Source organism: Mytilus edulis, chromosome 3 (genome assembly GCF_963676685.1).
Source record: "Mytilus edulis chromosome 3, xbMytEdul2.2, whole genome shotgun sequence".
Taxonomy (NCBI): Eukaryota; Metazoa; Mollusca; class Bivalvia; order Mytilida; family Mytilidae; genus Mytilus; species Mytilus edulis.
Genome location: NC_092346.1, coordinates 101629347 through 101656916, shown reverse-complemented (window position 1 = coordinate 101656916; position 27570 = coordinate 101629347). Strand labels below are relative to the sequence as shown.

At 33.0% G+C, this 27570-nt stretch overlaps 1 protein-coding gene across 1 annotated transcript; it reads right to left on the bottom strand.

Moving 5' to 3' along the window:
- LOC139518011 (uncharacterized) lies at positions 1-26429 on the bottom strand. Its single transcript, XM_071309634.1, has 19 exons — positions 26330-26429; positions 24592-24818; positions 20730-20889; positions 19657-19759; positions 19000-19121; positions 18615-18735; positions 16251-16320; positions 14122-14325; positions 11698-11833; positions 11124-11255; positions 9008-9148; positions 8126-8200; positions 7439-7573; positions 5988-6224; positions 5259-5381; positions 4562-4834; positions 1938-2180; positions 1206-1322; positions 1-599 (listed from the first exon to the last, which is right to left on the bottom strand). The coding sequence occupies exons 2-19, from the start codon at positions 24628-24630 to the stop codon at positions 487-489; spliced, it is 2544 nt and encodes an 847-aa protein (XP_071165735.1). The 5' UTR covers positions 24631-24818; positions 26330-26429; the 3' UTR covers positions 1-486.
- Positions 26430-27570: the final 1141 nt, after the last annotated feature.

The window sequence follows — 27570 nt, the reverse complement described above, 5'->3', positions numbered from 1 at the left end:
TTTAGTTTGCTGGACATACACTTAGTCTTTATTAATATATATCATTGATTTTGTTTGCTGGACATACACTTAGTCTTTATTAATATATATCATTGATTTTGTTTGCTGGACATACACTTAGTCTTTATTCAGCACTAACAACACTATCTTAACTAACCATTACATAGAATTCTTAATTAACATCACATATATATAACAAAACCGTACAAAATATAAAGGATTATTACATTTTCAATGTAGAAGATGTAAATATACTATGAAATCTCCATTTACTTACTTACTGTGTCGAAAATACACCAGAATGCAATCACAACTAGCATTACTCGCTAAATGAATGAACAGTAGTCGGCGATCCTGGATTATCAAATCATATATTCCTTGCTGAAAGTCGATTTTACAGATTATTAAAAATATAGGTGAAAAACCATATGTCACATCCTTTACAATTATACATTTATGACAAGATTGTGAAATATTTGGTGTTTTTCAATGACATACAGTGCATGTTTTTTGACAAAATCGAAGCATATATCCTGGATTTGATGTACAACTTTTACCTCTTCCCCATATAGGACATAGTGTATGTTCATCACGACAACCTGCAATAGATAAACGATTGATCACAAACAAAGTCGTATTGACATAACATAATCAGCCATTCTAGAATCAAATGCTGTTATTTGTAGTTAATGTGTTTCCCACAGTTTTATTAGCCCAGATTTGTTTTCTCGCAATCGATTTATGACATATGAATAGCGTTATACTACTGTTGCCTTTATTTGTTTAAGTGTTTCTTTTATTCATACATGTATTAAACTTTGTATCAGGACATCTTACACCCGCGATACAAGATACAACATCAGTTGGTTTTTTTTATATATTTTGCCTTTGTAGTGGGTTTAAACAATTATTGCTTACAAGAGATGTATGTTATCTTTATTTATTTTTATAGTAAATAATAATCTTTAGAGGTTATCATTAAGAACATTATTTGAAATAGCTCAGCCCCCCATAATGAAACTCTCATCATGCGGATTCGTGGTCTACAAGCATGTTATTTATACCAGACGTTTGTCTTGTGTTAATCGTGTTGATACATCTGATACAAATGAGTATCTTACCAAAAATTGAGAAATAAATTGCTTTAAACATATTTAACGAAAAGCATGGTAACCTGCGAATATAACATGCTGATAAATACTCACCATCTTTGCAATTATTACATGATTTTTTACAATGACGTAACGCATAGCTAGGATTACTATCACAAGCTCCACTTCTTTTCCAACTTTCGCAGTCCTGGTTGTCATCTTCACAAGTATCTATAACGAAATAATCATCCAAAATTGAATAATAGTTCAAACAAAATATCATCGTGATAACTTTGATCGGTCAAAAGTTATATTCAACAGGCGAACGTATGATTACAGCTATTTTTTGGCCGATGAAAGTGCAAAATAAGCACCATTTCCAACACATAATTTGTTGATAAATAAACAGACTGAATTTAACTGGACACTTTTGTTTATAAAATTTACTTGTGATGTCTCTTTGATGACATAAACAAAACGACATTGACATTTTATTTGTATAGTTTCAGGATAAAATAGATGTAAGCCAAACATTACACATATTTACACCTTTCTAAATAATATAATGAGTTCTAAATATTAATGACCCGTACTTAAAAAAAATAATTTGCAGGTTGTTTTCATTCTTGCACCATATATATGAAGTTTGAAGCTACATTTTAAATAAAAAAATATTAACTTGTCTCCAAATTCGCAATATGTCTGTTAAATAGTTAAAGAGGAAGATGTAGTATGATTGTCAATGAGACATCTATCCATTGAAGACCAATAAACGATAATGTAAACGATAATCCACACATGTAAAACTTATTACATGTTAAAGTTTTATTAGAATATATATCATACTTGTATTTGTATTACGGTCTCTTGAACCACCATCATTGACAATGGTCTCGTCATCATTATGGCTCCTGTCATCTCTGCCAGCAACCGTCGTTGTCCGCCCGACATTTGTATCTTCTCTGGTATTCTGACAAACCCCACAGGCTTTTTTACATGATTTGAGCATGTAGTCTGGGTTTATGTCACAATGTTCATGTCTTGCCCAGGCTTCACATTCCTGACGTTCATCAGTGCATTCAGCATCATCTAAAAAGTCATGAAAGTTGAATGATTGAACACCTTTCAAAAATTATGCAAACGTATACAAAGTATAAAAAATGATTTATATTTTTCTGATTTTTATTATTTTCAACCGCCTTATTTTGCATTTTCTTTTTTTATGGTTTCAGTTTTTATATCACAAAATTTATTACTTCTAAAATGTGGTCTGAAGCGGTACCAGTATATAGAACAGAATTGCCAGAATGAAGTCTGAACCAATACTAGGATAAAGACTAGTCTAAGAGTTGACATAATCTATTCTACAAAATGTAGCAAGATTATTTCCAAAATGTAGTCTGCAGTGATACCAAAGTATAGACTAAGAGTTGACAGAAATTAGCCAGTAGCAGCGATATAAGAATGAGGCAAAAGTGTATGCAATTGTAATGTGAAGCGATACCATGTCATAGACAAGAGTTGCCAAATTAAAGTCTGCAGCAAAACCAGAATAAAAACACGAGTTGCCAGAATAAAGTCTGCAGAGTAACCAAAATGTAGCAAGAATGCTTCTAGAATGTAAAACTTTAACGTCAGAATAAAACAATCCGGCAAAAATGCAGATATGTGCAATATAAATTCCTTTTACAAGGGACACAAATCGTGTAAAAATTTGTACCAAACATTGCTGAAATACTGTTTTATTATAAACTGCCTAAGTATTACAAAATGGAAAGGTTTTAACATCGGAGGCACAGAAACTTGAGAGATGGGCAGAGCACTTTTGGGAAGTTTTAAACAGAGAACCACCAGACAAACCAGCTTAATTTGATAACACCGAAGCAAAAATGGAAATAGACATATCAGAAGAAAAAATTGAACTTAGTGAAAGCATTATGCAAGCTCAAAAATGGTAAATCAGCTGGAGTAGACAATATCAGTGCAGAACTCCTAAAGGCAGATGTAGACACAACAGCATCAATACTACATACAATATTTAGTAGAATATGGGAGGAAGAAGTTCTACCTTTGGACTGGGAAGAAGGCCTACTAGTTAAGCTGGCAAAAAAGGTGATATGAAGAATTGCAACAACTGGAGAGGTATATCTTTATTATCTGTACCTGCAAAAATGTTCCTTCGAGTTATTGCCAAGCGAATAATAGATGCTTTAAATGACATACTGCGGAAAGAACAAGCAGGTTTTAGAGCCAATAAAGGGTATAGTGACCACATATTCACACTCAGAAACATCATAGAGCAGTGCATAGAATGGCAACACAACATCATTATAAATTTTGTGGACTTTGAAAAGTCTTTTGATAGCATGGACAGAGACAGCATGTGGGAAATAATGAGAACATACGTAATACCAGATAAAATAATTAACATGATCAAATTATTTTACAACAACTACAGATGCTGTGTCCTACACAATGGAACCCAATCCACCTGGTTCAATGTACAATCTGGAGTAAGACAAGGATTCATCATCTCTCCCCTTCTTTTCCTCATTGTCATCGACTGGTGCATGAGAAGAACACTTAGGAATAGAACAACTGGAATCAGATGGTCGATGAACACAATCGAACAAACATGCAGAACAAAACACCAAGACTACATGAGACTGCTATATCTGTAGGTTTAGAGATAAACACACAAAAGACAAAGATAATAAGCCTAAATGATAAAAATATAAAACAACCAAAAACACAAATAGGAAATAAAATAGATGAAGTTGAAAATTTTACCTATCTTGGCACCAATATCAGCCAGGACAACGGAACTAGCAAAGATATAATGGCAAGGATCAACAAAGCCAGAACTTCTTTCTGTAGACTACGGACAGTCTGGAAAACAACATCAATATCAAGGTCCGAAAAAAATCAAAATCTATAATAGCAATGTGAAATCAGTTTTGCTATATGGTGCAGAGTCATGGAGGGTTATCAAATCTGACTTCAACAAACTATCATCATTCCATAATACATGTCTTCGTAAAATTTGCAAGATCTTCTGGCCAAAAACCATCAGTAACAAAGACCTCTACAACCTAACTTTACTAAGAGACATCAGAGCAGAAATTAAAGAAAGGCGATGGAAATGGATTGGACATGTTCTAAGAAAAGACAAAGATGACATTACAAGGATAGCTCTTCGTTGGACACCAGCAGAGGGGAAAAGAAAGAGAGGGACACCGAAAGAGACATGGCGACGCACAATAGAGAGTGAACTGAGAATCATAGGAATGACATGGGGAGAAGCAGAAAGAAAGGCACAAAACAGGCAACAGTAGAGGGCTTTGGTGGTGGCCTCATGTGCAAGTGCGCACGAAGAGAATTAAGTTAAGTTAAGTTAAGTAAAGTATTACAAATTATTCTGTTTTTTTAACCTATATATTTTGTCTATACAGTGTGTGTATTGTACTAACCAGTACTAGTAACGGTGTCTTCGTCGTCCTGATTATCTCGTCGTCTTCCAACATTTGTGTCCCGATCATTTTGTGTATCAGTAGTGTCAACATCGTCCTTTGCTTCATCTTCGTCTTGCTCTTCGTCGTCATCAAACACATCCATGTCCATTTCGTTACATGAATGACAGGCTTTTGCACAATTTCTCCTCATCCAAGAAGGATTCTTGATGCATTCTGCTCTACTTGACCACCTGTCACATTCTGTATCATCATGATGATTTCTACAGGAACCTAAATAACGTTCGAAAGTTTTGTTCAGAAATTAGTAGGTGCTTTTCAAAAATTTGAACACTGTGATTTAAAAAAAAACGACAACAAATTGACTTACTAATGGATATCGAACACTTACACAAACCCAGTGTCATGGCTACCTTCTATTTACATTTTCGAACCTTTCTTTTTTTCCTTTTCTTTGTAATTCAAAATTACAGTAATATAAGGATGAGATTTTGTGGTTTTACTTTTGTGCTTATTTTTGTGTATTTTTTCCTTTTCTGTCAGGATTGGTTTCATGATTATGGGCTAACTATGTTTCTTTTATTGCACCTTTTACTGGTATTTATTCAATTTTCACTAAAGTTATTACAAGAAATTAACGGTCTGACTTAAAACACTTAAACATTGTTTGTTTTGTGATAAAAAAAAATACGTTTACCTCCAACGCATCTATCACATGATTTTCTACAATTAGGAATCATCCAATCAGGGTTGACAGCACATTCGTTTTGGTCCGCCCATTTTTTACATTTTCTCGTATCATGTAGATCGCGGCAGCTTCCTGTAATGACAAATGACATCAGTAAAGCAATTTGCACTCCTCTGCAAAACTAGCAGATGAAGTTCTAGCTTTGCCCAATGATCAATAAAGAAGAAACAAAGTAATGTTTAAAAGTTTTATTTAAACTGATAAGATGTCTTCAGACTTTCAAAATCCTATAAATACTGTCGTATTTAAAACTTATAGCTATAAATAAGTGTGCAAAGTAGTGTTGTCTACATCCTGGATTGGTAGCTCTTTTTATGAATCGTGATATTTTTTGTCATATGCATTTCTTCTGTCATCAATATATCAATGTAGTATTCATTGTAAACTCTATAAGCTTTGATACAATGTTTGTCTGCCTCGTGCAAAGTTTGATTAATTGCCCGACTTTGGTTATACTTGTTTGTCCTTTTTGGTTTATAGCTCTTCATCTTTTTAATTAGCTTTGGATTTACAAATATTTTGGCCTCGAGCCTCACTGAAGAGACATTGATTGACGAAATGAGTATCTGGTGTAGAATATTTGGTACCGTTCATGTTTTTGTCCTACTCTGAATTACCAACATTACAATGTCCTTTAACATCCCTGAAACATAAAACATTTAGAAATGTCCATCTTACTGGCTGTTCTACCACTTCTATCTTCCTCTTCTTCTTCTGTGTCTTCGTCATCATTGTTATCTCCGGAGTCGTCTTTTTGTGGTGGCTGCTCTGTCGTCAGTTTATGACAGAGACGACAAGATTTTCTACAATTCTCAGTCATCCAGAACGGGTTAATTCCACATTCTCCCTTTTTCGCCCACCCGTCACATTTCTCACTGTTTTCGTATAAATTCCTACAGTTTGTAGTCGCATCAACTGAATCAAAGTATTCTCGAAATGAAAAGTTAGTAGGTTTGGTGTCGTGCATTTTTCTACTTAAATACAATATATATGTATCTGTGCATAAGTATTCAAATACAATCTTGAAATCATAAAATCATAAATTATATAAAATAAGAACAATTATATTGAATGTCCTTATTTCCTGTACTAAATAATTGCATATATTGAATAATGCATTCTCAAATGACCATTATTCATAAGGGAATATTATATTTTAGTTTTTAACGATGATTTTCATCTTAAAATGATTTCAAAGATGGATTTGAGTTGATTTATGATATTTTATCAAAATGAAGTAATTATTTTCGGACTCATATAAAACAAGAAAAATAGCTGAAACATATATTAATTGTCTGCAAGCAAATGTCTCAAACATGTCTAAATAATCTGCAAGAAAATATATAAAAACATGTCTTAATTATCTGCAAGCGACTGTCTAAACAGTTTTAACAGTTAAGAACTGCGTCTTGACCTCTTCGTGACATTGTAATTTTATTCAGTAGGCGTCCTGTTGACATACAATTTTTATAGAATGTATCTGTCATTGCAATGGCTGTATATTACAATGTCTATTGTCTTTACATTTTTAGACCAATATACGATCTTTGATTGATAGAAATGAGTTCTTTTATAATAATTTAGTATTAAATAAAGGCAACAGTAGTATACCGCTGTTCAAAACTTATAAATCCATGGAAAAAAAACCAAAATCGGGATAACAAACTAAAACTGAGGGAAACGCATTAAATATAAGAGGAGAACAACGACACAACATTAAAATGTAACACACACGGAAACGGACTAAGCATTCGACAAAATCCTATGAGAATAACAAACATAACATCAAAACCAAATACATGAATTTGGGATAGATAAGTACCGTGACACGTCTTATAGTAATGTGAATTCAAACTCAAAAATAAGAGAAAACAAACGACACAACGGAAACACAACGTTAAAATGTAACACACACAGAAACGAACTATAATATAACAATGGCCATATTCCTGACTTGGTACAGGACATTTTTAAAGGAAAAAATGGTGGGTTGAACCTGGTTTTGTGGCATGCCAAACCTCCCTCTTTTATGGCCATGTGAAATATAACATTAAAATGACAACACAACATTTCAAATATACAATATAAATATTAACCCATGACTAAGTTTTAAAACTGTAATATCTTACATTCTGCTTGCCTTTTACTACACATATTGCAGGTTTTTCTACAATTTTCAGTCATCCATTCCTCACTTGTTACACAATCACCAAGACTCTCCCATTTTTGGCATTTTGCTGGAGGAAACTTGTCTGTGCATTCAGCTTTATATAATAAATATAATAAATAAATTCATTTTACATACTGATTTATAACATAACCTTCTTAAAGTTAGAAATCATTCGGCGACTAAGGTTCCAACTCCTTAGGCAGAGCTTACCTCATGTTTCGGTTCGAATTTTAGGTCTTTGATTGTCGTATAGTTTTTCTAATTTTCAAATATTAATACATTCTTGGCTTACCTTTTCCGGTTTTTACGGTTCCTTGTGAAGGCAAATCCAGAAAAGGCATTCGAAAGCATCAAAATCATAATGTTTAAATAACTTTTACATGAATCTTTACCGGTACTCACCGCATTAAAAAAAAATCGTTTAGGGTCTGGTATAATACATACAACATACTAGTATGTATATGTTGTTTACTTTCCAGGTGGTTTTACAATTACCTGTTCAGGGATTAAATTTGAAAAAGACAACAGAATATAACAATGTTTAACAGAATACTATAGAGATACCGTCATTTGCAAGAAGTGATAAAAAAAGCCTACGACTCTATAGTCACTTAAAGCTGTATGAAGAATGTTATTTAAAAAATACCTATTGACCAGTTCCTTGGAAATAAGTTTGCAAATGTTCCAAGCCACATCCACGCCCATGTCATCACATGATCTCCTGAAAGTTAAATATTATAAACATATTCAAGGTACATACTATATCAACTAAAAGATTGATAAATCAATCAAAATACAAAATATTCATAGAACACGACAATCGGGACTTAAGATAAATTTTGGTTTTAGAAAGATCCAAGCTTGAAACTTCTGATAACTTTTCATAGGACTATCAAGTAGATTATTCTAACATTATTAGATTGTGTTTAGAGAATAAATTATGTTTATTGATACCATTGTATTATGTAGTTATATTAAAATTGAATGATAGTTTGAAGGTTTCTTAACGACATCTTATCACATGTGTAATGGCTTATTGATGGCGAGTATGGACTATATTATATGTTATTCAGGTCTCAGACAGGGTATATACTGTGACATTCCCGGCTTAGAGTTTATATCCCCTGAGCCGAAGGCGAACATTAAATTTAAGTATTAAAAGTGTAAAATGCGTGATTTTGTATCAAAAATGTATTATTGACTGAAGCACGTCATTATTTTCCCTCTGTGAGTCTCTGACAGTCTTATAGCTTTTGACTACGTCACATAGTAACCGGTGTTATGATGACGTTTTTGAGGTTCCAGTTGGGGATAAAAACGTCGTATATACCCCGGCAGTTTCCTGAATATATACTGACATCTCTGTGTTGCTATCCAGTCACAAACCTCGACACATTTGTAATTCGTAATATATAATTATATCGTTTATGTTCAAAATTATTACTACATAGATATTTCTTCATTATTTTAGCTACTATATCTTTTTGAAATGTTATGTATGTTTACTAAAATACCAGCATAATCATACCCTCGTCGCTTTCGGCATCTTCGCCACACAGTTTACAAGCTTTCCTGCAGGAGGTCAGCATGAACTTCTTGTTTGCTTTACATTCACCTTGTGATGCCCAAACATTACAGGCCCATTCGTCATACATATTTGTACAAGTATCTGAAAAATGTTCCCTTCATAATTGAAGTTAATTCCTTGGTGCAGTGTAACCTCGTCAGTAGTCTTTGTACTTGCTATGATTATAGACCTACATATTGATAAGTTTTGTAAATTGGTTTTGGCTGGTCCGCCCTAAATGTATATTATGTTTTATATGGATTCGCTTTTTTTTTCATTTTTTATTGAACAATGTATTACTTGCTGTTAACAATTTTCGTCACAACTCCAGCATTCCATGCTTTGTTTCTTACACTGGGTCGATGCCACTTCTGGTGGACGTTTCGTCCCCGAGGGTATCACCAGCCCATAGTCATCACATCGGTCTTGCCATGTATATCAATCATATGGTCGTTTCCATATTAACTGTTTGCAAAAGTATGAATTATTCGAAATACTAAAGATTTTCTTATCCCAGACATAGTAAACCTTAGCCGTATTTGGCACAGCTTTTTGGAACTTTGGATCCTCAATGCTCTTCAATTTTATCTTGTTAGGTTTTCTAACTATTTTGTTCTGAGCTTCACTGATGAGTCTTGTGTAAACAAAACGGTCGCCATGCGTATCAAATTATAAGCCTGGTACCTTCGATAACTATTCTTACTATGGATGCATACAAGTGTTTGCTTACCAAAGATTTGCTTCTAGCTTTCTATATAAATCCAAAGCATGTACACTAAATAATATAACAATTGGTGATGAATTGACAAGAGATGTTTTGTATATAAACCGAAAGATAATCCAGAGTTTATTAAACAGTTTTATACACTGGATAGTCTCTATTGATTATATGACATTTACATCAGATGACAACAAAATAAAAACATTGACGTATAATTTTAGATCATCTCTGACTAGGTTTATGACAGACACCAGTGATAAAGTATAGTTGTTCCTCTCCATCACAATATTGACCAATGGTAAAATGAACTTCTCATTGATACAAGAATTAAAATGATATACAGTAGATGTGCATTTCGTCTACAAAGACTCATCAGTTCCGCTCGAACCAAAATTAAGTACGAAGTTGATATGCATTGAGGACTCATTATTCTAAAAGGTTCTGTCAAATACAGCTATAAAGTACTCTATACATGGGGGACAAATACTTAGAATTTCGAAAAATTCTGTTTTTTAAACAATTAATTTATAATTATGACCACATCAATGATAGTTCCTGTCAAATTAAACGTGCTGACTACTTTGCTAGGTTATTCCATCGAGGAGTAAACCTCTCAACTAATAGTAACATCGACCCAGTGGTTGCAATTAAACTCATCATAGATACTCCCTTTAAAATTGTTTGCAGACGAAATAGATACAAAAAGAAAGCATCCTGTAATTTAGTGGTTGTCGTTTATTGCTGTTTTTCATATTCGTTTTTCGTTTATTTATTTGTAAAGTTTGCTTTTGTATTGTGCCGTCATGTCGCTGTTTCGGGTTAGTGGGAGGGTTTGGCGCCAATAAACTTGTTTAATCCCGCCATATTATATATGTGCCTGGCCCAAGTCAGGAGCCTGTAAATCAGAGGTTGTCGTTTGTTGCTGTGTAACATATTTATTTTTCGTTTATTATTTTGTACATAAATTAGACTGTTATTTTTTCTCGTTTGAGTTGTTTCACATTTGTCATTTCAGGGCCTTTTATAGTTGTCTCTGTGATATGGGTTTTGTGGATTGTTGAAGGCCGTACGGTGACCTATAGTTGTTAATTTCTGTGTCATTTGATCTCTTGTGAAAAGTTGTCTAGTTGGCAATCATACCACATCTTCTTTTTATATATTGTATTTGGTTAGCACTTAAAATTCTATATTGCAATCTTGGTCAGTGGTACACGATAAAAGCAAAACATGCTTCCATTGGCATTTGAATGATTGTCTAGATTGAATTTAACATCGGATTCCTTTGGACTTGAAACGGACTACGAATATATAGTACTATTGAATTTGTTTATCTTTTTGCTCATTTCAGTTTAGTACCGTCCTGTTCAGCATCAGTTCCAGTTGCAGGTTGTCCTTCCTGACAGTTCTGTGATCCATCTGGACAGATACATCTACAATTCTGGTCAACAAAACCTCCATCACGACAACGAATGTTTGAAGGACATCTTTCTGAAACAAACCAAGACTCTGTAATAATTTGTTACTACGACCAGCTTGGTCATTTAGTTTCACAAATTTATTCGAGAACTTGTTTTCATAATGTATGATCTATCTGTTCACATAGTTTCATAAATTAATTTAAAATGACAAATACATTCATCATAGATACCAGGCTGGATTACCACCCTGTTTCTGTGCTGCAATCCGAATACGGTCAGATCTTTCACTTATGTCTATTATATCTTGTCTATCACGCAATTTCAATTAGATTGCAAATGGTTCAGATTTAGTTTATTCTTAAAATCGGTTGTATGGATGTTTGAACTAAGATGTCTAGGCTATACAGTATATCTAAGTAAATTCCTTGATTTCTGAAGTTGACCCTTCGGGTGTTTAATTGTGTGAAGTCATTTTGTTACCTATTACATTTTAATGAATCACATAACATTACCACCACATCTGTATAATCTGTTGATCGCCTTGACATCACTGAAGGACAATTCTTTACGCCAAACCTTTCCGATGGTCTCCTCTTTAGATTTGTCCTTAGCTCTGATGGTCTGGGATTTGCCGTCACTGGAAAAAGCCTTTCAAGAATATTATATTATTTTCTTATAAATGAGTGAAGGAACTTCAAGGTGCCATAAAAAACACAAAAAAGCAGATGTTATTCTGCTATTCGTTAATATAACTGATAAAAATGGAATAACATTAGAAAAACTATTTAATCTCTAACGAACAGCTTCATAAGACTGGTACCTTTGATAACTATTTACACCACTGGGTCGATACAACTGCTACGTCCATGAGGGTATCACCAGCCCAGTAGTCAGCACTTCGGTATTGACATGAATATCAATTACACGGTCTTTTTTATATAAATTTCCAGTTTACAAAAGTGTGAATTTTTCGAAAAACTAAGGATTTTCCAATCGAAGAAAATTCGAAATCGATTTTCCAATCGAAGAAAATTTTCTGACGTCAGACACACAAATCAATGAATGTGTTTGTAGATAGATGTTTTTGTGTTCTGTTAAATTGTTCCTTTTAAAATTGGTATACGATGATGACTGATGTACCCACATTCTGACTATTTTATTTATTGTGTCTGTTTAGTTAACGCATCAATGTAAATATAACGGAAATTGATGAGACTGTCATCAAAGTGAGAGGGTTAGCGCTATAAAACCAGGTTTAATGCACCATTTTCTACATTTGAAAATGCCTGTACCAAGTCAGGAATATGACAGTTCTCGTCATGTGATTATGGACTTTCCGAATTGGTTTTCCTCTAAGTTCAGTATTTTTGTTATTTTACTTTTTGATTGATTACCTTAGCCATATTTGACACAACTTTTTGGAATTTTTGATCCTCAATGCTCTTCAACTTTGTACTTGTTTGACTTTATAACTATTTGATCTGAGCATCACTGATGAGTCTTATGTATACGAAATGCGCGTCTGGTGTATTAAATTATAAGCCTAGTACATGTTGTACCTTTAATAACTATTATCATAAACCGTAAAATAACAAAAATACCAAAAGTCCAAGGAAAATCCAAATCGGAAAGTCCCTTATCAAATGGCAAAATCAAAAACTGATATACACCAAACGAATGGAAAACAACTGTTATATTCGTGACTTGGTACAGACATGTCCTTTTGTAGAAAATGTATGACAGTCGCATAAAATTCTATTAAATTGACAACAAACAGAGATAATAAGTAAAAATATCAAAAATAGGGGTACAAATAAAGGCAACAGTAGTATACCGCTGTTCAAAAGTCATAAATCAATTCAAAGAAAACAAATACGGGTTACAAACTTAAACCGAGGGAAACACATCAACTTTAAGAGGAAAACAACGAAACAACAGAAACACTGAAGTGCAACAAAAAAACAAAAGACAATGCAACACACACCGGTCAACATTGTGTTACAATCTTAATCACCATAAAAACAAACAATGTATCAAAAAGAAAAAACAAAATTACATATAGACAAAGCACATAAGCAAACATGAAAGAAAATAATATAAAAAGTTACCACAGCCCAACAACATCATGTGCACATTCTTTTTTTTCTTTTTTTAACGGTTGTGTTATATTCGTTGGTTATAATATTTATAAAATCAAGGATGACTGATTTCTGATTTCTGATTTCTCAAATTTTCAGCAGTATCACATAAATTGTATCTCTTATAACAAAATATTACATGAAAATATAGGAAATAATAATACTAGCAATGGCATCAATTTATGTATAATCTAGACATAGATAGCGATTAAAATTGACTACTGTACTAGCTTGAAATGATGAATGTCTCTGCTACAATGTTAATTACATTTGCGAAGATATGTCTTTACGTCAACGTTATTTTTACTGGATTTTTTTTTCAATATATGGTTTATAAGACGGTGCTATCTTAATTCGATGTACTTTGAGTATAAAAATTAGAAGATGCGGTATGATTGCCAAGGAAACAACTCACCACCAGAGACAAAATAACAGAAGTTACCATTTAAAGATCACCATACGACATTGAGCACAACCCATATCGCATAGTCAGCTAATAAAGGGATCGAAATAACAAATGTGGAATATTTTAAACGAGAAAACTAACGGCCATATTTATGTACAAAGCAATGAATGATAAACAAATATGACATACAGCAACTAACGATAAACGGTGAATTACTGGCTCCTGACTTTGGCCAGGCATATACAGAATGTGCACGCCAGATTAGTGTATTTACCATTTACCTTGATGCTTTAAATACGGAAATCCACCGTTTTATTATAAAATATTTTGTTATATAATTATAAGTAGTGATAAAATTCAGACTTTGCCTGATATAAGAATAAGATTATTACCGTAATCCCATAATGCATAACTGAAGAATATTCATAAGTGACATCATATTGGTTGACTTCTTGTCCCGAATATTTATTAAACCAGATACGCATACTCGGTTCGACATTGGAGTACATAATTTCTATATATTCATCTCTGTTTGGAAGCTGGTGCTCGTGTACCAGACCTAACGCATGTCCAATTTCATGCAGATATAATCCTTTCTGTAAATAGATAAACAGTATCAGATGTGCTTTAATTTCATTCAAATATCCCAAATGTAAGTATGTAGGCTTGTTTGTTATGTTCAGACGAAAATGATCAATGTATGCTGTTCTATATTTCATTTAGTTTCCATGGTCTAGAAATCTGAACATTTTATTTTTCTCGATGGAAATTTTTTTCAGTACATTTACCGATTCTATTCAAAATTATTTATGTATTCAGTTATACAGCAAACGTTTCTTTGGTCTAGTATCGTGATCACCACATATAGTTAAAGGGTTTTCAAAATGAGTTAAATAACGGATCAGACAGAGGTGAACCTGGAATAGCTACTTATATAGAGCATACGTATTGTTCTTCGGTTTTTATTTGATTCGTGTTGCTGATTGTTTTACTTTTCTGAGAAATTTTTATGGACCTTTAATCGTCTTTTTGTCTTTTTAATTTGAATATAGTATATCCTTCTTCGAATTATTATTTTTCATTCCCCCTATTTAACTTCTGATTTATTATCAGGGAGGAAACTTATTTGTTGACTGCTGCCTCACTTTGATATTTTTTTCTAAATTAGTCGGGTATATTGTCTGAAAATTTCAGGTATCTTTCTCAAAGAGCCAGATGTATTGTCTGATAATTTCAGGTCATATAATACATAGTCTTTAATGTGGACTATAGCTTGGTTTGCTATACCTCAATTACTCAGGTTTATATATTGGATCACTATAAAATTTGACCGATGATAAACGATGTTCGACTTTTAATCACACTTGAGTATGGACACGCCGATTCGAACAATCTTAAAAAGTATGCATGCAATAGCAATGAGTCTGAAACGGGCATTTTCATCTTATCATCACATGAAAAGCTTGAACATTAAATTATTCAGTCATGTTCAGTTTTTTGCTTTCGGTCAATACAGTACTGTTGGTGTGTACAGGTAATAACAGCTATTGAACAGATCTTAATGACTTCAGGTTATTTGTCTGAACAGGACTAAATTAATCGCAGTGACTAAATCTCACAACTTACTGAAAGACTGTAAATAATTTGAAAAATTATTGATCAGTCTTTGAAGATCAAAATGGGTTCACTAGTGATGGGTGAAGTTCAAAATGTATCATACAAAAAAGTTCAAAATGTTTGTACTTTTTTAATTAGATATCGAATTATACCATAATCGTATTCATATGTGTATAGACAATAAGAAAATGTCTTATGTTGGGGAATAGAAAAAAATTGGATCCATTAATTCACTTTGCTTCCTCAATTTTTAATCTTTTTAAGTGCTTTTTAAAGGCATGAACAAGAACTTGATATAAAATAACCATATAAATAAAAGAAAAAAGTAAAATCACGAAAACACTGAACTCGGAGGAAAATTTAAAAAGGAAAGTCCCTAATCAAATGGCAAAATCTAAAGCTCAAACACATCAAACGAATGGATAACAATTGTTATATTCCTGACTTGGTACATGCTTATGTAGATATTGGTGGATTTAACCTGGTTTGAAAGCTAGCTAAACCTCTCACTTGTATGACAGTCGCATCAAGTTCCATAGTATTCACAACGATTTGTGAACAAAACAAACAAACAACAGACACAATAGGCAAAAATGTCAAAAATAGGGATACAGCAGTCAACATTGTGTTATAATCTGAATCACTATAAAAACAAACAAATAAATAACAAAGAAGCACAAAATGTCATATAAACCAAGCACACCACCAAAAACATATTAAAAGAATATGGGATACACAATAATCCTCAAAAATAACTATTTTAACGGATAACATGCTGTTTTTAAAATCTAATTTAAATTAAATGTTCTATTATCCTTTCTTTTTAATGTACACAACTCAGTAAAAATCAGAAAGGCAAGCAAAACATTTAACTTTTATTAGAATTGTTCTCTCTCATAAATACCCATCTGCACCCATTAACGTCAAGATTGAGAACTTGCATTCCGCCAACCATTCCAAGCTGAGAATTACATCTGAAGTTAAAATAAAACTATTCTAACTTGACAAGTTATGTACAAATATATAAATGAAATAAGCTGACCGTGTCTTATCATTCTTCCTCTCTTCTTCTTTAATTATATATTTATAAAATAGAAAACTCCACTATGTTATTTTTATGCAATTAGAGTACAAATCTAAGTAAACTGCATAAACCAAACGGCTTGCTATCACATCTTTAATAAATACACACCACGAGCATCTGAAATCTTATTTGCATATAGCTCCAGTCATAAAGTATATGCTTATCTATCAATTCGATCCTGGTACTACAGTCACACGTTGTATGAATATCTGACCAGTCCCTTCTGATATCTAACAAAGCTCTAGTTGCCAGTTTTGTGAATATCTGACCATTCCCATCTGATACCTCACACAGTTCTGATCGCTAGTTGTATGAATATTTGACCATTCCCTTCTTATATCCAACAAAGCACTGATCGCTAGTTGTATCAATATCTGACCATTCCCTTCTTATATCCAACTCAGCACTGATCGCTAGTTGTATCAATATCTGACCATTCCTTTCTGATACCTCACACAGCTCTGATCGCTAGTTGTATCAATATCTGACCATTCCCTTCTTATATCCAACTCAGCACTGATCGCTAGTTGTATCAATATCCGACCATTCCCTTCTTATACCTCACACAACTCTGATCGCTAGTTGGATCAATATCTGACCATTCCCTTCTTATATCCAACTCAGCACTGATTACTAGTTGTATGAGTATCTGACCATTCCCTTCTTATATCCAACTCAGCACTGATCGCTAGTTGTATCAATATCTGACTATTCCCTTCTTATATCCAACTCAGCACTGATCGCTAGTTGTATCAATATCTGACCATTCACTTCTTATATCCAACTCAGCATTGATCGCTAGTTGTATCAATATCTGACCATTCCTTTCTGATACCTCGCACAGCTCTGATCGCTAGTTGTATCAATATCTGACCATTCCCTTCTTATATCCAACTCAGCACTGATCGCTAGTTGTATCAATATCTGACCATTCCCTTCTTATATCCAATAAAGCACTGGTCGCTAGTTGTATGAATATCTGACCAACTCCTTCTTATATCCAACTCAGCACTGATCGCTAGTTGTATCTATATCTGACTATTCCTTTCTTATATCCAACTCAGCACTGATCGCTAGTTGTATCAATATCTGACCATTCCTTTCTGATATCCAACAAAGCACTGGTTGCTAGTTGTATCAATATCTGACCATTCCTTTCTGATATCCAACAAAGCACTGATCGCTAGTTGTATCAATATCTGACCATTCCCTTCTTATATCTAACTCAGCACTGATCGCTAGTTGTATCAATATCTGACCATTCCCTTCTTATATCTAACTCAGCACTGATCGCTAGTTGTATAAAAATCTGACAGTTCCCTTCTGATATCTTACAAAGCTCTTGTCGCTAATTGTATGAATATCTGACCATTCTCTTTTTATATTTAACAAAACTATGGTCGCTAGTTGTGTGAATATGTTAACATTCCCTTCTGATATCTAACAAAGCTAAGATCGCTAGAAAATATCTTACCATTTTTGGTATTTGATAAAGCCCAAGTTATTTTTTCCTGTCACGTAATGTTGTCATTGTAGCGGTATTTGTAACATTGTCATGAAAGCGAGAGTTTAGGCTAGCAATAAAACCAGGTTCAACGCACCATTTTTTCTTAACAGGTCAGGAATATGGCAGTTGTTATCTAAAGTTCGTTTCTATGTATGTTGCATTGGCGAGTGCTGCACTTTTTCTGTTGTTGTGTTTTTTTACTCTTATAGTTGATATGTTTCCCTCGGTCTTAGTTTGAAACCCGAATTTGTTTTCTCTTAATCAGGTTATTACCTTTGAACAGCGGTAACTACTGATGTCTTTATGGTATGGATATTTGTCTGAAATTTTCCAAGCGTTTATCAGTAAAGATATACTATACTTACCCATTTATATTCTGAATATAGCATTGTACCGGTCAATGAAAAGGTTAGAACATTATAAAGTTAATGAAGCATCGTAAGTTAACAAAAAAAAACAATATCAAAAGGACAAATGCAAATACAAATAAATGTCTGAACAACGTTACACAGAAAACCAGAGGGTAATCTGCCCGAACCTCGCTTACAATTAAAGATCAATGTTTTCACCGAGATGAAACGCAATTTCTGCTTCAATGGTAGACTGCAACATGCTTTTTTAAAATTAACATAAATGCAAAATATGTAGTGCTAGGTCCACAACGGATAGATACCTACCCCATTCCATTCTGAAATCTAACATAGTTCCGGTCGCTACGGGTTTTCTCCCTAAACTTAACACAAGAGTATTTTTCCCACTCACGCATTGCTACTTTGATTAGGTATTTCTCTTTGTCCGCTGGAATGAAATAGTATATGGATTAGTAATACAATACAATAGATTTATGTTTATATGCATACTTATATTTATTCATATTTCTAATATTTCTGTGAATTCAATTTTATGAAATGAATTTAATCATAATCAAGGAATGTCATACTCATTTTATATAATGTCAAATGTAACATGTTTTAAAACTGAAATGTTAAATTCATTACATGTATATTTAACCTCTACTGTAGACAAAAGATTCACTGATACTAGAATCTATTAAGTACTTACAAAAATGACCATCAGCAAAATAATAAGGCATAACGCCTTCCGCCCACCTCAGGTCTAATTGTCTTACGGCTTTCCTTCTCTTTCTTCTGTGTTCAAAGAAAGGCATCTCACGAAGGTCACCACTAGGAAATAAAACTAATGCTTTTATATAACAAAATATAAAAAAAAAGATTTGGTTCCAGATATGACTTTTTGATTACCGTTTTAAAAACACGTAAAGGGTTAGTATTTCGACTTCATGATTCAAGCAAAATTAAAAAAAAAAAAGGAATGGTTTACCGTTACAATTGAGTTTTATGTCAAAACTCATTGAGAAAGTTGAAGAAATATTTACCTTACCATTTGCATAATCAGTCGTAATGGAAAGAATGTGTTGTTGAGACATAGTCTCGGTGGCATTGACATTTGTCCAAATTTTCTGTAATTGTATCAATAAACCAATTTTTTGAGACGTTTCGGCCATTGGCCTTCTTCAGTTCTTTATTTCTCCTCACAAAATATCTGTGTCAAGTTAAATGTAAACATACTTTTCCACAGGATCATATGAAGTCGTGTACCTCTAATTAATGAGTAGTTGAAAGTTGACTTATTGTTCTGGTGGCTCATATAAAGTAAAATATTTCTAAGTGGATAATGACCAGTTAAAAGTGAACTTACTATTCTGGTGGCTCATATAAAGTACTAAATTGTTCCTCTGTCAACAGCATGTCTAGTTCCGCTAAGATCATTCCATCAGGGGATACCATACTTTGTGCTGCAACTATTGGAAGAAATCAAGTTAAGTTGAGTCATTCAGAGTTAGGCAATGGTGGGGTGGATTCATGTTGGTGCATAGATGCATAGATGATAGAGGGCGTATGCAAATACCCTTTTTGATCGGATTATACAACTTTTATAAATATTTCGCCTTGCTATGTTCCCTTTCGTTGAACTTAGGATCCCTTTGGTTTGTTTCCTTTTCTGTTCATTTTAAGGTAAACTTACAATAAACCCATGTTGTAAAGAGTTGTTCGCTTGTAGATTGATTCAAATATGAACGTATTGACTGAAAAACCTTGCACCAGTTGTTTGTTTTGTGCAATTTCAGCTTAGAGTAATGTATACACTTTTGGTTCATGCCAGTCCAGACCACCATATACTTAATAAAATTCAGCTACATACAGAGCAATTAAGGAAATTAGGTATGCTTGTTATAATTTATATAGCTTACACAAATATTTTGTTCTGTAAATTTGTGTGAGCCATTATGCAAAACATTTGTATGATTAACAATAAATGAAATATGATGTGCAGCCGCTGATTTTAGGTTTCATTTCAGCAGGTTAAGTACTTTGGTCTAGTTTACAGTAACCCCGAGCAAACAGTAATACTGTATTAAAGTTTATTGTTGCTTTGCTTTTACTTATGCCTTTGTCTTTCATTATACAAGTTCTTTTATGCATCTTTATTATTCTTGTAATCAACATTAAAAACGAAACTATTCCTACTTATTTACCGACTGTGTTATCTATATTCACACGACCGTTGAAATTGTTGCTGTTGAAGTTACACCATGGAAGTTTAATATTGTCAATATAATACTTCCATGGTGACATCCAAGCATTACCAACAGCAATGAACAGTTCATAAAGTAAACCAACTTTCATACCTTATCATGATATTTTTATTTCTTACACATATTTGAAAGTGGAGTTACATGTATTAGATTATGTTGTGAATTTGGACTTTACCTTCAATTCCGCCGCCCATTGCTCTAAGAATGATTTGGTCTATGCTGAGTCCTGTGTGAGCTTCTGGGCTGTTTATATCTGTAGGTCTGACACCAGTAATATTGGCTTTCCTTAATTCTGCCATTGACTGTCCATTACAGGAATTCCAAAAGACAGAAACCTATAGATCAAGTATTTTAACATTTTTGAATAATCAAAATTGTGTTTATTCCTTTATGATGTATATAATAAGAGTACGTAACCTTTCCATGTGATTTGCAATTTCTTTACGTTTCTCTTATAGAAGTGGAGACTGTCAGAGTATAGACTACATTTCCTAAATATATGCAACACTCACATACCGGAAATAGTCTTAAGACTACTTCTCCAAGAATTGAAATATTCTTACAAGTGTTCATAAAAATTGCATAAATCAATTATGTTAGAAAATTATATTACATGTATATACAAGGAATATAAGTGTCAATACAATTAGCATTGTGGTTATTTCCGTTGAGCAAGACGTCATATTTTCAATTATTTACTTCACTTGATGAAAGTTTCCTAATACCTTTGTTTGAATTGACTGACATGAACTATTAAAAGAATTGTAAGTGTAACCATAAACGTCAGAATCCAATAAAGATATAAATGTAAAGGTATAAGCATAGATTTAATGACGTCACCATACAGAATACTAAGTGGGAGATTATCTTAGCTGCTAATCTATTATAAATAGAAGAATAAAAGAATGTATTTTCACCTATAATTGTTCACTTTTAAAAATTGTGACTTGATTGGAAATGTCTCTCATTTTGGCACTCATATCACATCTTCTTATATCTATATACGTCAATAAGCATGCAACTAAAGAACACAAAGTTTCAGTAGATAGTCAAAGACGAGATTATGTCGGAAAATATTCATTTCAAAATTCAGGGTTCTGAGTGTTATTAGTTTTGACTCGATGCTGCTCCTGCACTCGACAACACAGAAAACGTTGACCGTTGTTTTGATGCATTGACAAAACATAACATGTTCCAGTTTGAACTTGTCTCTTCAAATTGAAAGACTGATAAAAAAAATTAAACTCGTTGCTAGAGTAAGAGTTAGTGCACATAATGAATATCTATTTCTTTTCTAATTGGAATTTCTTTAACCAACTACTTGCAACTAGGTGCATTGAATATGCGCCAATTTTAAAAACAAATACAGTATTTCATTACCGACATTTGCACCACAAGGTTACATTTCATTGCCCCAAAAAATAATTACTAATTTTGCGCCATTTTCCAGGTAAAAAAAAAAGACTTCAATTTCCAAAGTTTTATTCCAAATATTCGTATGAGAAATTTTGTAGAAAACCCTTGTATAAGAAATGTTGTCTTTTATAGACGAAAGGCGCGTCTTGCGTTAATAGCTAAATTTCAATCCTGGTATCAATGATGAATTGATGATGAGTACCCTTGAATATGTAAGCGAGCTTGTTCTCATTTCCAATACATAATTGAAAGTCACTAGGGCATTAAATTGTACAATGTCCACATTAAGAGTTAACAAGATGGACATATTTCTACCCGAGACAAACGGAAATACGACCGGTTGTTTTTTCGGCAACACCACAGTACACAACGTGCTGATTATCCAGTGTATTGAAGAATATAACTTATTTTATTATAAGATGCAAAGAAGAAACACTGTCTACACAGATATAGGGACAAACATGTTTCCCTTCTTTTAGCGTCTGAACATATAATTCTATCGAATGAAAGATATTGATACAAGTAAAAATATAAATAAATATATATATTTAATTATTAATTTAGCCAAGGATTTGTATAACTATCATTTATCCCATTAGTCCAGTCGATTTCTGAAACAATTGTTCGGATTGTGGTAAAAGCATCAACTTTTGCAGTCTTAGTTGAGGTCATTAGTAACATTTATAGGTGTCAGACCACCAATTAAAAATCCCTATCTGTTCAACCAAATTTTGCAATTTTCACAGCTTTCTAAATATTTTACGTTAAGTTTAACTTCAAGGAAACCAGGTATATCCCGAATGGTACATGTATCACCTTCCTGCATGCCAATTTTCAACCAATGTTTAAAGTCTTGTAACAAATTTCTGATTTTGAAAAGACAGGTACTACCAAAATAACTCCCGGTTTTCTGGAAATCTTAAATTAGTGTACTATGTAGCGCATTAATCATGAATTTTTAATGCAAACTCATAGACAAGTGAATTTTGGCTCAAAATGGTCTAAATATATTTCCCTTTCACCAAAAGTTTCATTTCTGCAAATTTGTTGGTTAGTTTAAGTAAACAATGACATCAAAAGCACTATTTTGTGTCAAAGTAGGAAATTTTGGTGGTCTGACACCTATAGCTATGGACCCAATTCAGAAAATCAAAATGGCTGCTCTGGGCGGCCATTTTGAAATAGCCTCCAAAAAATAAATAATAGTTATTAAAAGAAATAAATTACTTTCCCAATTTTGATATCTCTCGTATATTCACCACTAATGACTCGGATATATAACTTTCTCGAATTGTTGTTGCATATGAAAGACTTTATATAAAGTTGAGGCCGCAATGAAATACGTTTTGTGGTGTAAATAAAAATAAATGTTTGGCTCAAATGAAATGTCAATTGAAGGAAATGCAAAAAGTGAAATTACAAAAATGTCCAACTCCAAGGAAAATTCAAAACAGAAAGGCCCTTCTCAAATGGCAAACTCAAAAGCTCAAACACATCAAACGAAAAATTGTCATGTTCCTGACTTGGTACGGGTCCTTACGATTAAACCTGATTTTTTTTAACTAGCTACATTGTAGCTAAACCTCCTACGTGTATGACAGTCGCTCAGCACTCTGTTTTTGTTAACAAGTTACATTGTTGTAAACCTCACACGTGTATGACAGTCGCTCAGCACTCTATTTTTGTGGACATTTTAGAACAATCAATATGCATTTCCTTTCGTGTTAGACGATTAGTTACATAAACTTTCCTTTGAATTAACCATGTGTATGCCTTTGGAACAGCATTTGTCTTTACTTTAATTATTCTTGGAATTTAAAAAAAAATGGAGATTCGAAAATGAAACACCATTTTCTCCGTTATCTTACAAGCATATAAATGTTGATGTAGTAAAAACTTTCGCACCGTAGACAAATTAACAAGACATGTGCTTACAATAATATTCATAGAAACAAAAACACTTAGAACCTCTATAACCAACTTGTAACTTAGAATAAGTGTTTCAATCATAACTTTAATTGGATGATATGTACATATTTCTCTCTATATATACTTCTTATGTTCTTTTGCAGATTTCTATTATTTAAAAAAAAAAACCTGAACTACTGTGCCACCTGTGGGTACAACAACAAAAAAGGGCTGTAAATCTAGTATTTGATTAAATGTTGTCGTATGATGTATATGTTTAGGAAAGACTTATCTGGTTCTTTTTATATCTAAATATATCAAATGATTCTTAAATGAAAGGCCCGTGCATGCATAATATATGCATTTATTTGAAAAAATAGCATATATAACTATCTACAAATAAAGTCATGTAAGTTTACTTTTTGACTCCTTTATGTTAAGAAAGGCTTAATTATATCTGGACTAAATCAGACCTCAGTATACAAACATGAACCTGACAGAAACCGAATCATACATGGATATGTAGTTGTAAACCAAGAATAAGATCAGAAATCCGAAACATACATGTGTATACTGTTGTAAACCAAGAATATTATTAAGATCATTTAGAGTTTATTGAATTTGGAGAAAAGAATATGCCATTCTCAAGTTCTGAAATTAATTGTTCAATTATGGCTGATTTATCTGTACCTAACCGATGTATCTATACTTACTGTCAATAGCGAAAACATGAAAACTATAAAATCCTTCATCTTACTGGTAGAACTATAGCACTTTAATATCCAGACTGGACTTTATTATGGATATATTATGGTAGGTGGAGTGACTGACATCTTTTCTACCGGAAACAATGCTAATAAGTGTCACAAGTATCTCGGATGTAGTTAAGTTCAAGTCTTTTATAGTTAGTTAAATAAAATGATACTTTGTGAGGCATGCCCTATTCGAAAATAAAAAAATCGATTTAGTGTACAATTGATATAAGAGTACATTTTGATAGAACTTTGAACGCTTTGTCACTGCACTTCCGATATACACGAGGAAACTTGTGCAACAGACAAAGTGTTATGCAACCACTAAGTACAGTGAACATTGTCCATTGTAGACCCCCCCCCCCCCCAAATTATGATGGGGTTCGTGTTGCTCAGTCTTTAGTATTTTATGCTTTTAGCCATGGCGTTGTAATTTTTTTTTCGATTTATGAGTAACTCTGGTATCTTCCGCTCTCTCTGGTGTATCTTTCGCCCCTCTTTTAGAATAGAAATAGAAATAAATAAAAAGCTCAAATATATGTGCTCGTGCTAATTAGCGAAAATCCACCCGGATGTAATTGTCAGTTTCGATAACCCTTTGCCAGTTACGAATAATTGAATAATACGTCAAACAAAATAATGTGTGACAGTATCATCCGCTTCTCACCCCTGTCATGTTTACTAAATAAAGGCAACAGTAGTATACCGCTGTTCAAAACTCATAAATCCATGGACAAAAAACAAAATCGGGGTAACAAACTAAAACCGAGGGAAACGCATTAAAATATATAAGAGGAGAACAACGACACAACACTAAAATGTAACACACACAGAAACGAAGCATCAGACAAAAATCCCACGAGAATAACAAATATAACATCAAAACCAAATACATGAATTTGGTATAGACAAGTACCGTGACACGTCTTATCGCAATGTGAAATTACACTCAAAAATAAGAGAAAACAAACGACGCAACGTTAAAATGACACACAGAAACGAACAATAATATAACAATGGCCATATTCCTGACTTGGTACAGGACATTTTTAAAGGAAAAATGGTGGGTAGAACCTGGTTTTGTGGCATGCCAAACCTCGCACTTTAATGACAATGTTAAATATAACATTGAAATGACAACATAATATTACAGGACTACAATACAAATAAATAGGAGAACGTATTAGACAAAGAAACACATGATTAATGAATAACAAAAAGCATCAGGTTTAAAATTCAATACGTCAAAAACGCGCCTCTTCCACACAATACTCACCAGTGACGCCCAGATATAAAAGATCGAAAGCGAAAAAAAGTACAAAGTTGTACAGCACTGAAGATCAAAAGTTGAAAAAGGCTGTGTCAAATACGGCTATGTTTTTATGTTTGGGATAAGAACATCCTTTTTATTTAGAACAATTAATTAATGCTATTGCAAACAGTAAATTTTATCAAATGAATATAACAGATATACATAATGAAACTGAAGTATATTAACTCATTACAGAAAACAAACACGAATACATAATGCAAAGACCAACACAGAATAGACACACCCGACTCAGTCCAAGCTTCAACTGTTTGCTAAAATAAAAACAAACATTGCCCATTTCGGATGTCTTTTCAAGGAGACTTAGTGAAATCTATTAGGATTGTTGTTTCAGATTTTTCTTCTCGGGCGTGCGGCAGCTGTGCCTACCTTAGAAAGCTTCCTTTTGGCACCTAGATTTTTTTCTATCCTGTTTTCCCGACTCCGTCTTGGCAAATCTTATGAATAGGCAACATTCTGTGCGTCACTCTGTAAAAAGCTTTAGAAAATGTTGGTCTATTTTGTTATATCTTATACGTATCTTACTGGTAATGTTTGTATTGTCGATTTCAGCAGCATCTTTTATCTTCTACACCAAAATTTATGTTCGGCTTTATTTTCTCCCGAAAATGCCTGTACCAAGTTATGAATATTACAATTGTTTTTCTTTAGTTTTGTTGGCTGATAAAGTCTAGAGTTGAAGTTCGGTATTTTTGTTGAAACTTTTTTAGCTTTAGTGGAAATCGATAACGCAGATACTGTGGTGCTCGATATTTGTAAATAAATAAATTTGGTGTATTTACTGTCTTCTGATTGGTTAAAATTATTAGTTTTATTTTCAATGTTGTCAATTTTGATGGCGACACGCCCACTCTGGCGTTGTGTATTCATACGCCATCAAGTGTGTACGTTGTTATTGTTAATATATAATATAAAAAGTTCTTTGAGTCTTATTTTTGATAGAAATTTATTTATAATGAATGGCAAATAATTTATTTTGATTTTATTGAACCATAAAACTAATTTTTGACTCTTCACATTTTACATAATCCGCTTCGCGGATTATTCAATGTGAAGAGTCAAAAATTAGTTTTATGGTTCAATAAATTCAAAATAAATAATAGCTATTCATTAAATGTAACTAAAAGTGATAAAAGCTGGGTTTTTTTTATATTTTTACATGTAGTATCTGTATGTGCTACGTGCAGCACTCAATAAACGTATCTTGGGATGCTCAAAAGGAGGCAGCTATGCTATTCCAGTCGATAATAGTGTGTGATGTATAGCAATACTTGTAGACGTTCAAGAAGTTACTTGTCTTGTTAAATGTCTATGGATGGCAGTTTCTTGCTCAGATGGGTGATCTATCAGTAAATATATACATGGTATGTTTACTGCTGCTTCACCATTGGGTGCTATGTTAAACATGGTTAATCTACTTGTTTTACGCCTTGATTCTAGAGTCTGCTTCGGTTTGCATGATGTTATAGCTAATAGTATATGTGTTTAATTTGAAATATGTGTGATCTTGGCATGATTCAGAACTTACGGTCTTGCAGTTTTAAAATTAAGGGTGCATTTTGGTGAAGTTTTAATAAAAATCTATTAAAGTTTGAAATTGATACTTTAAG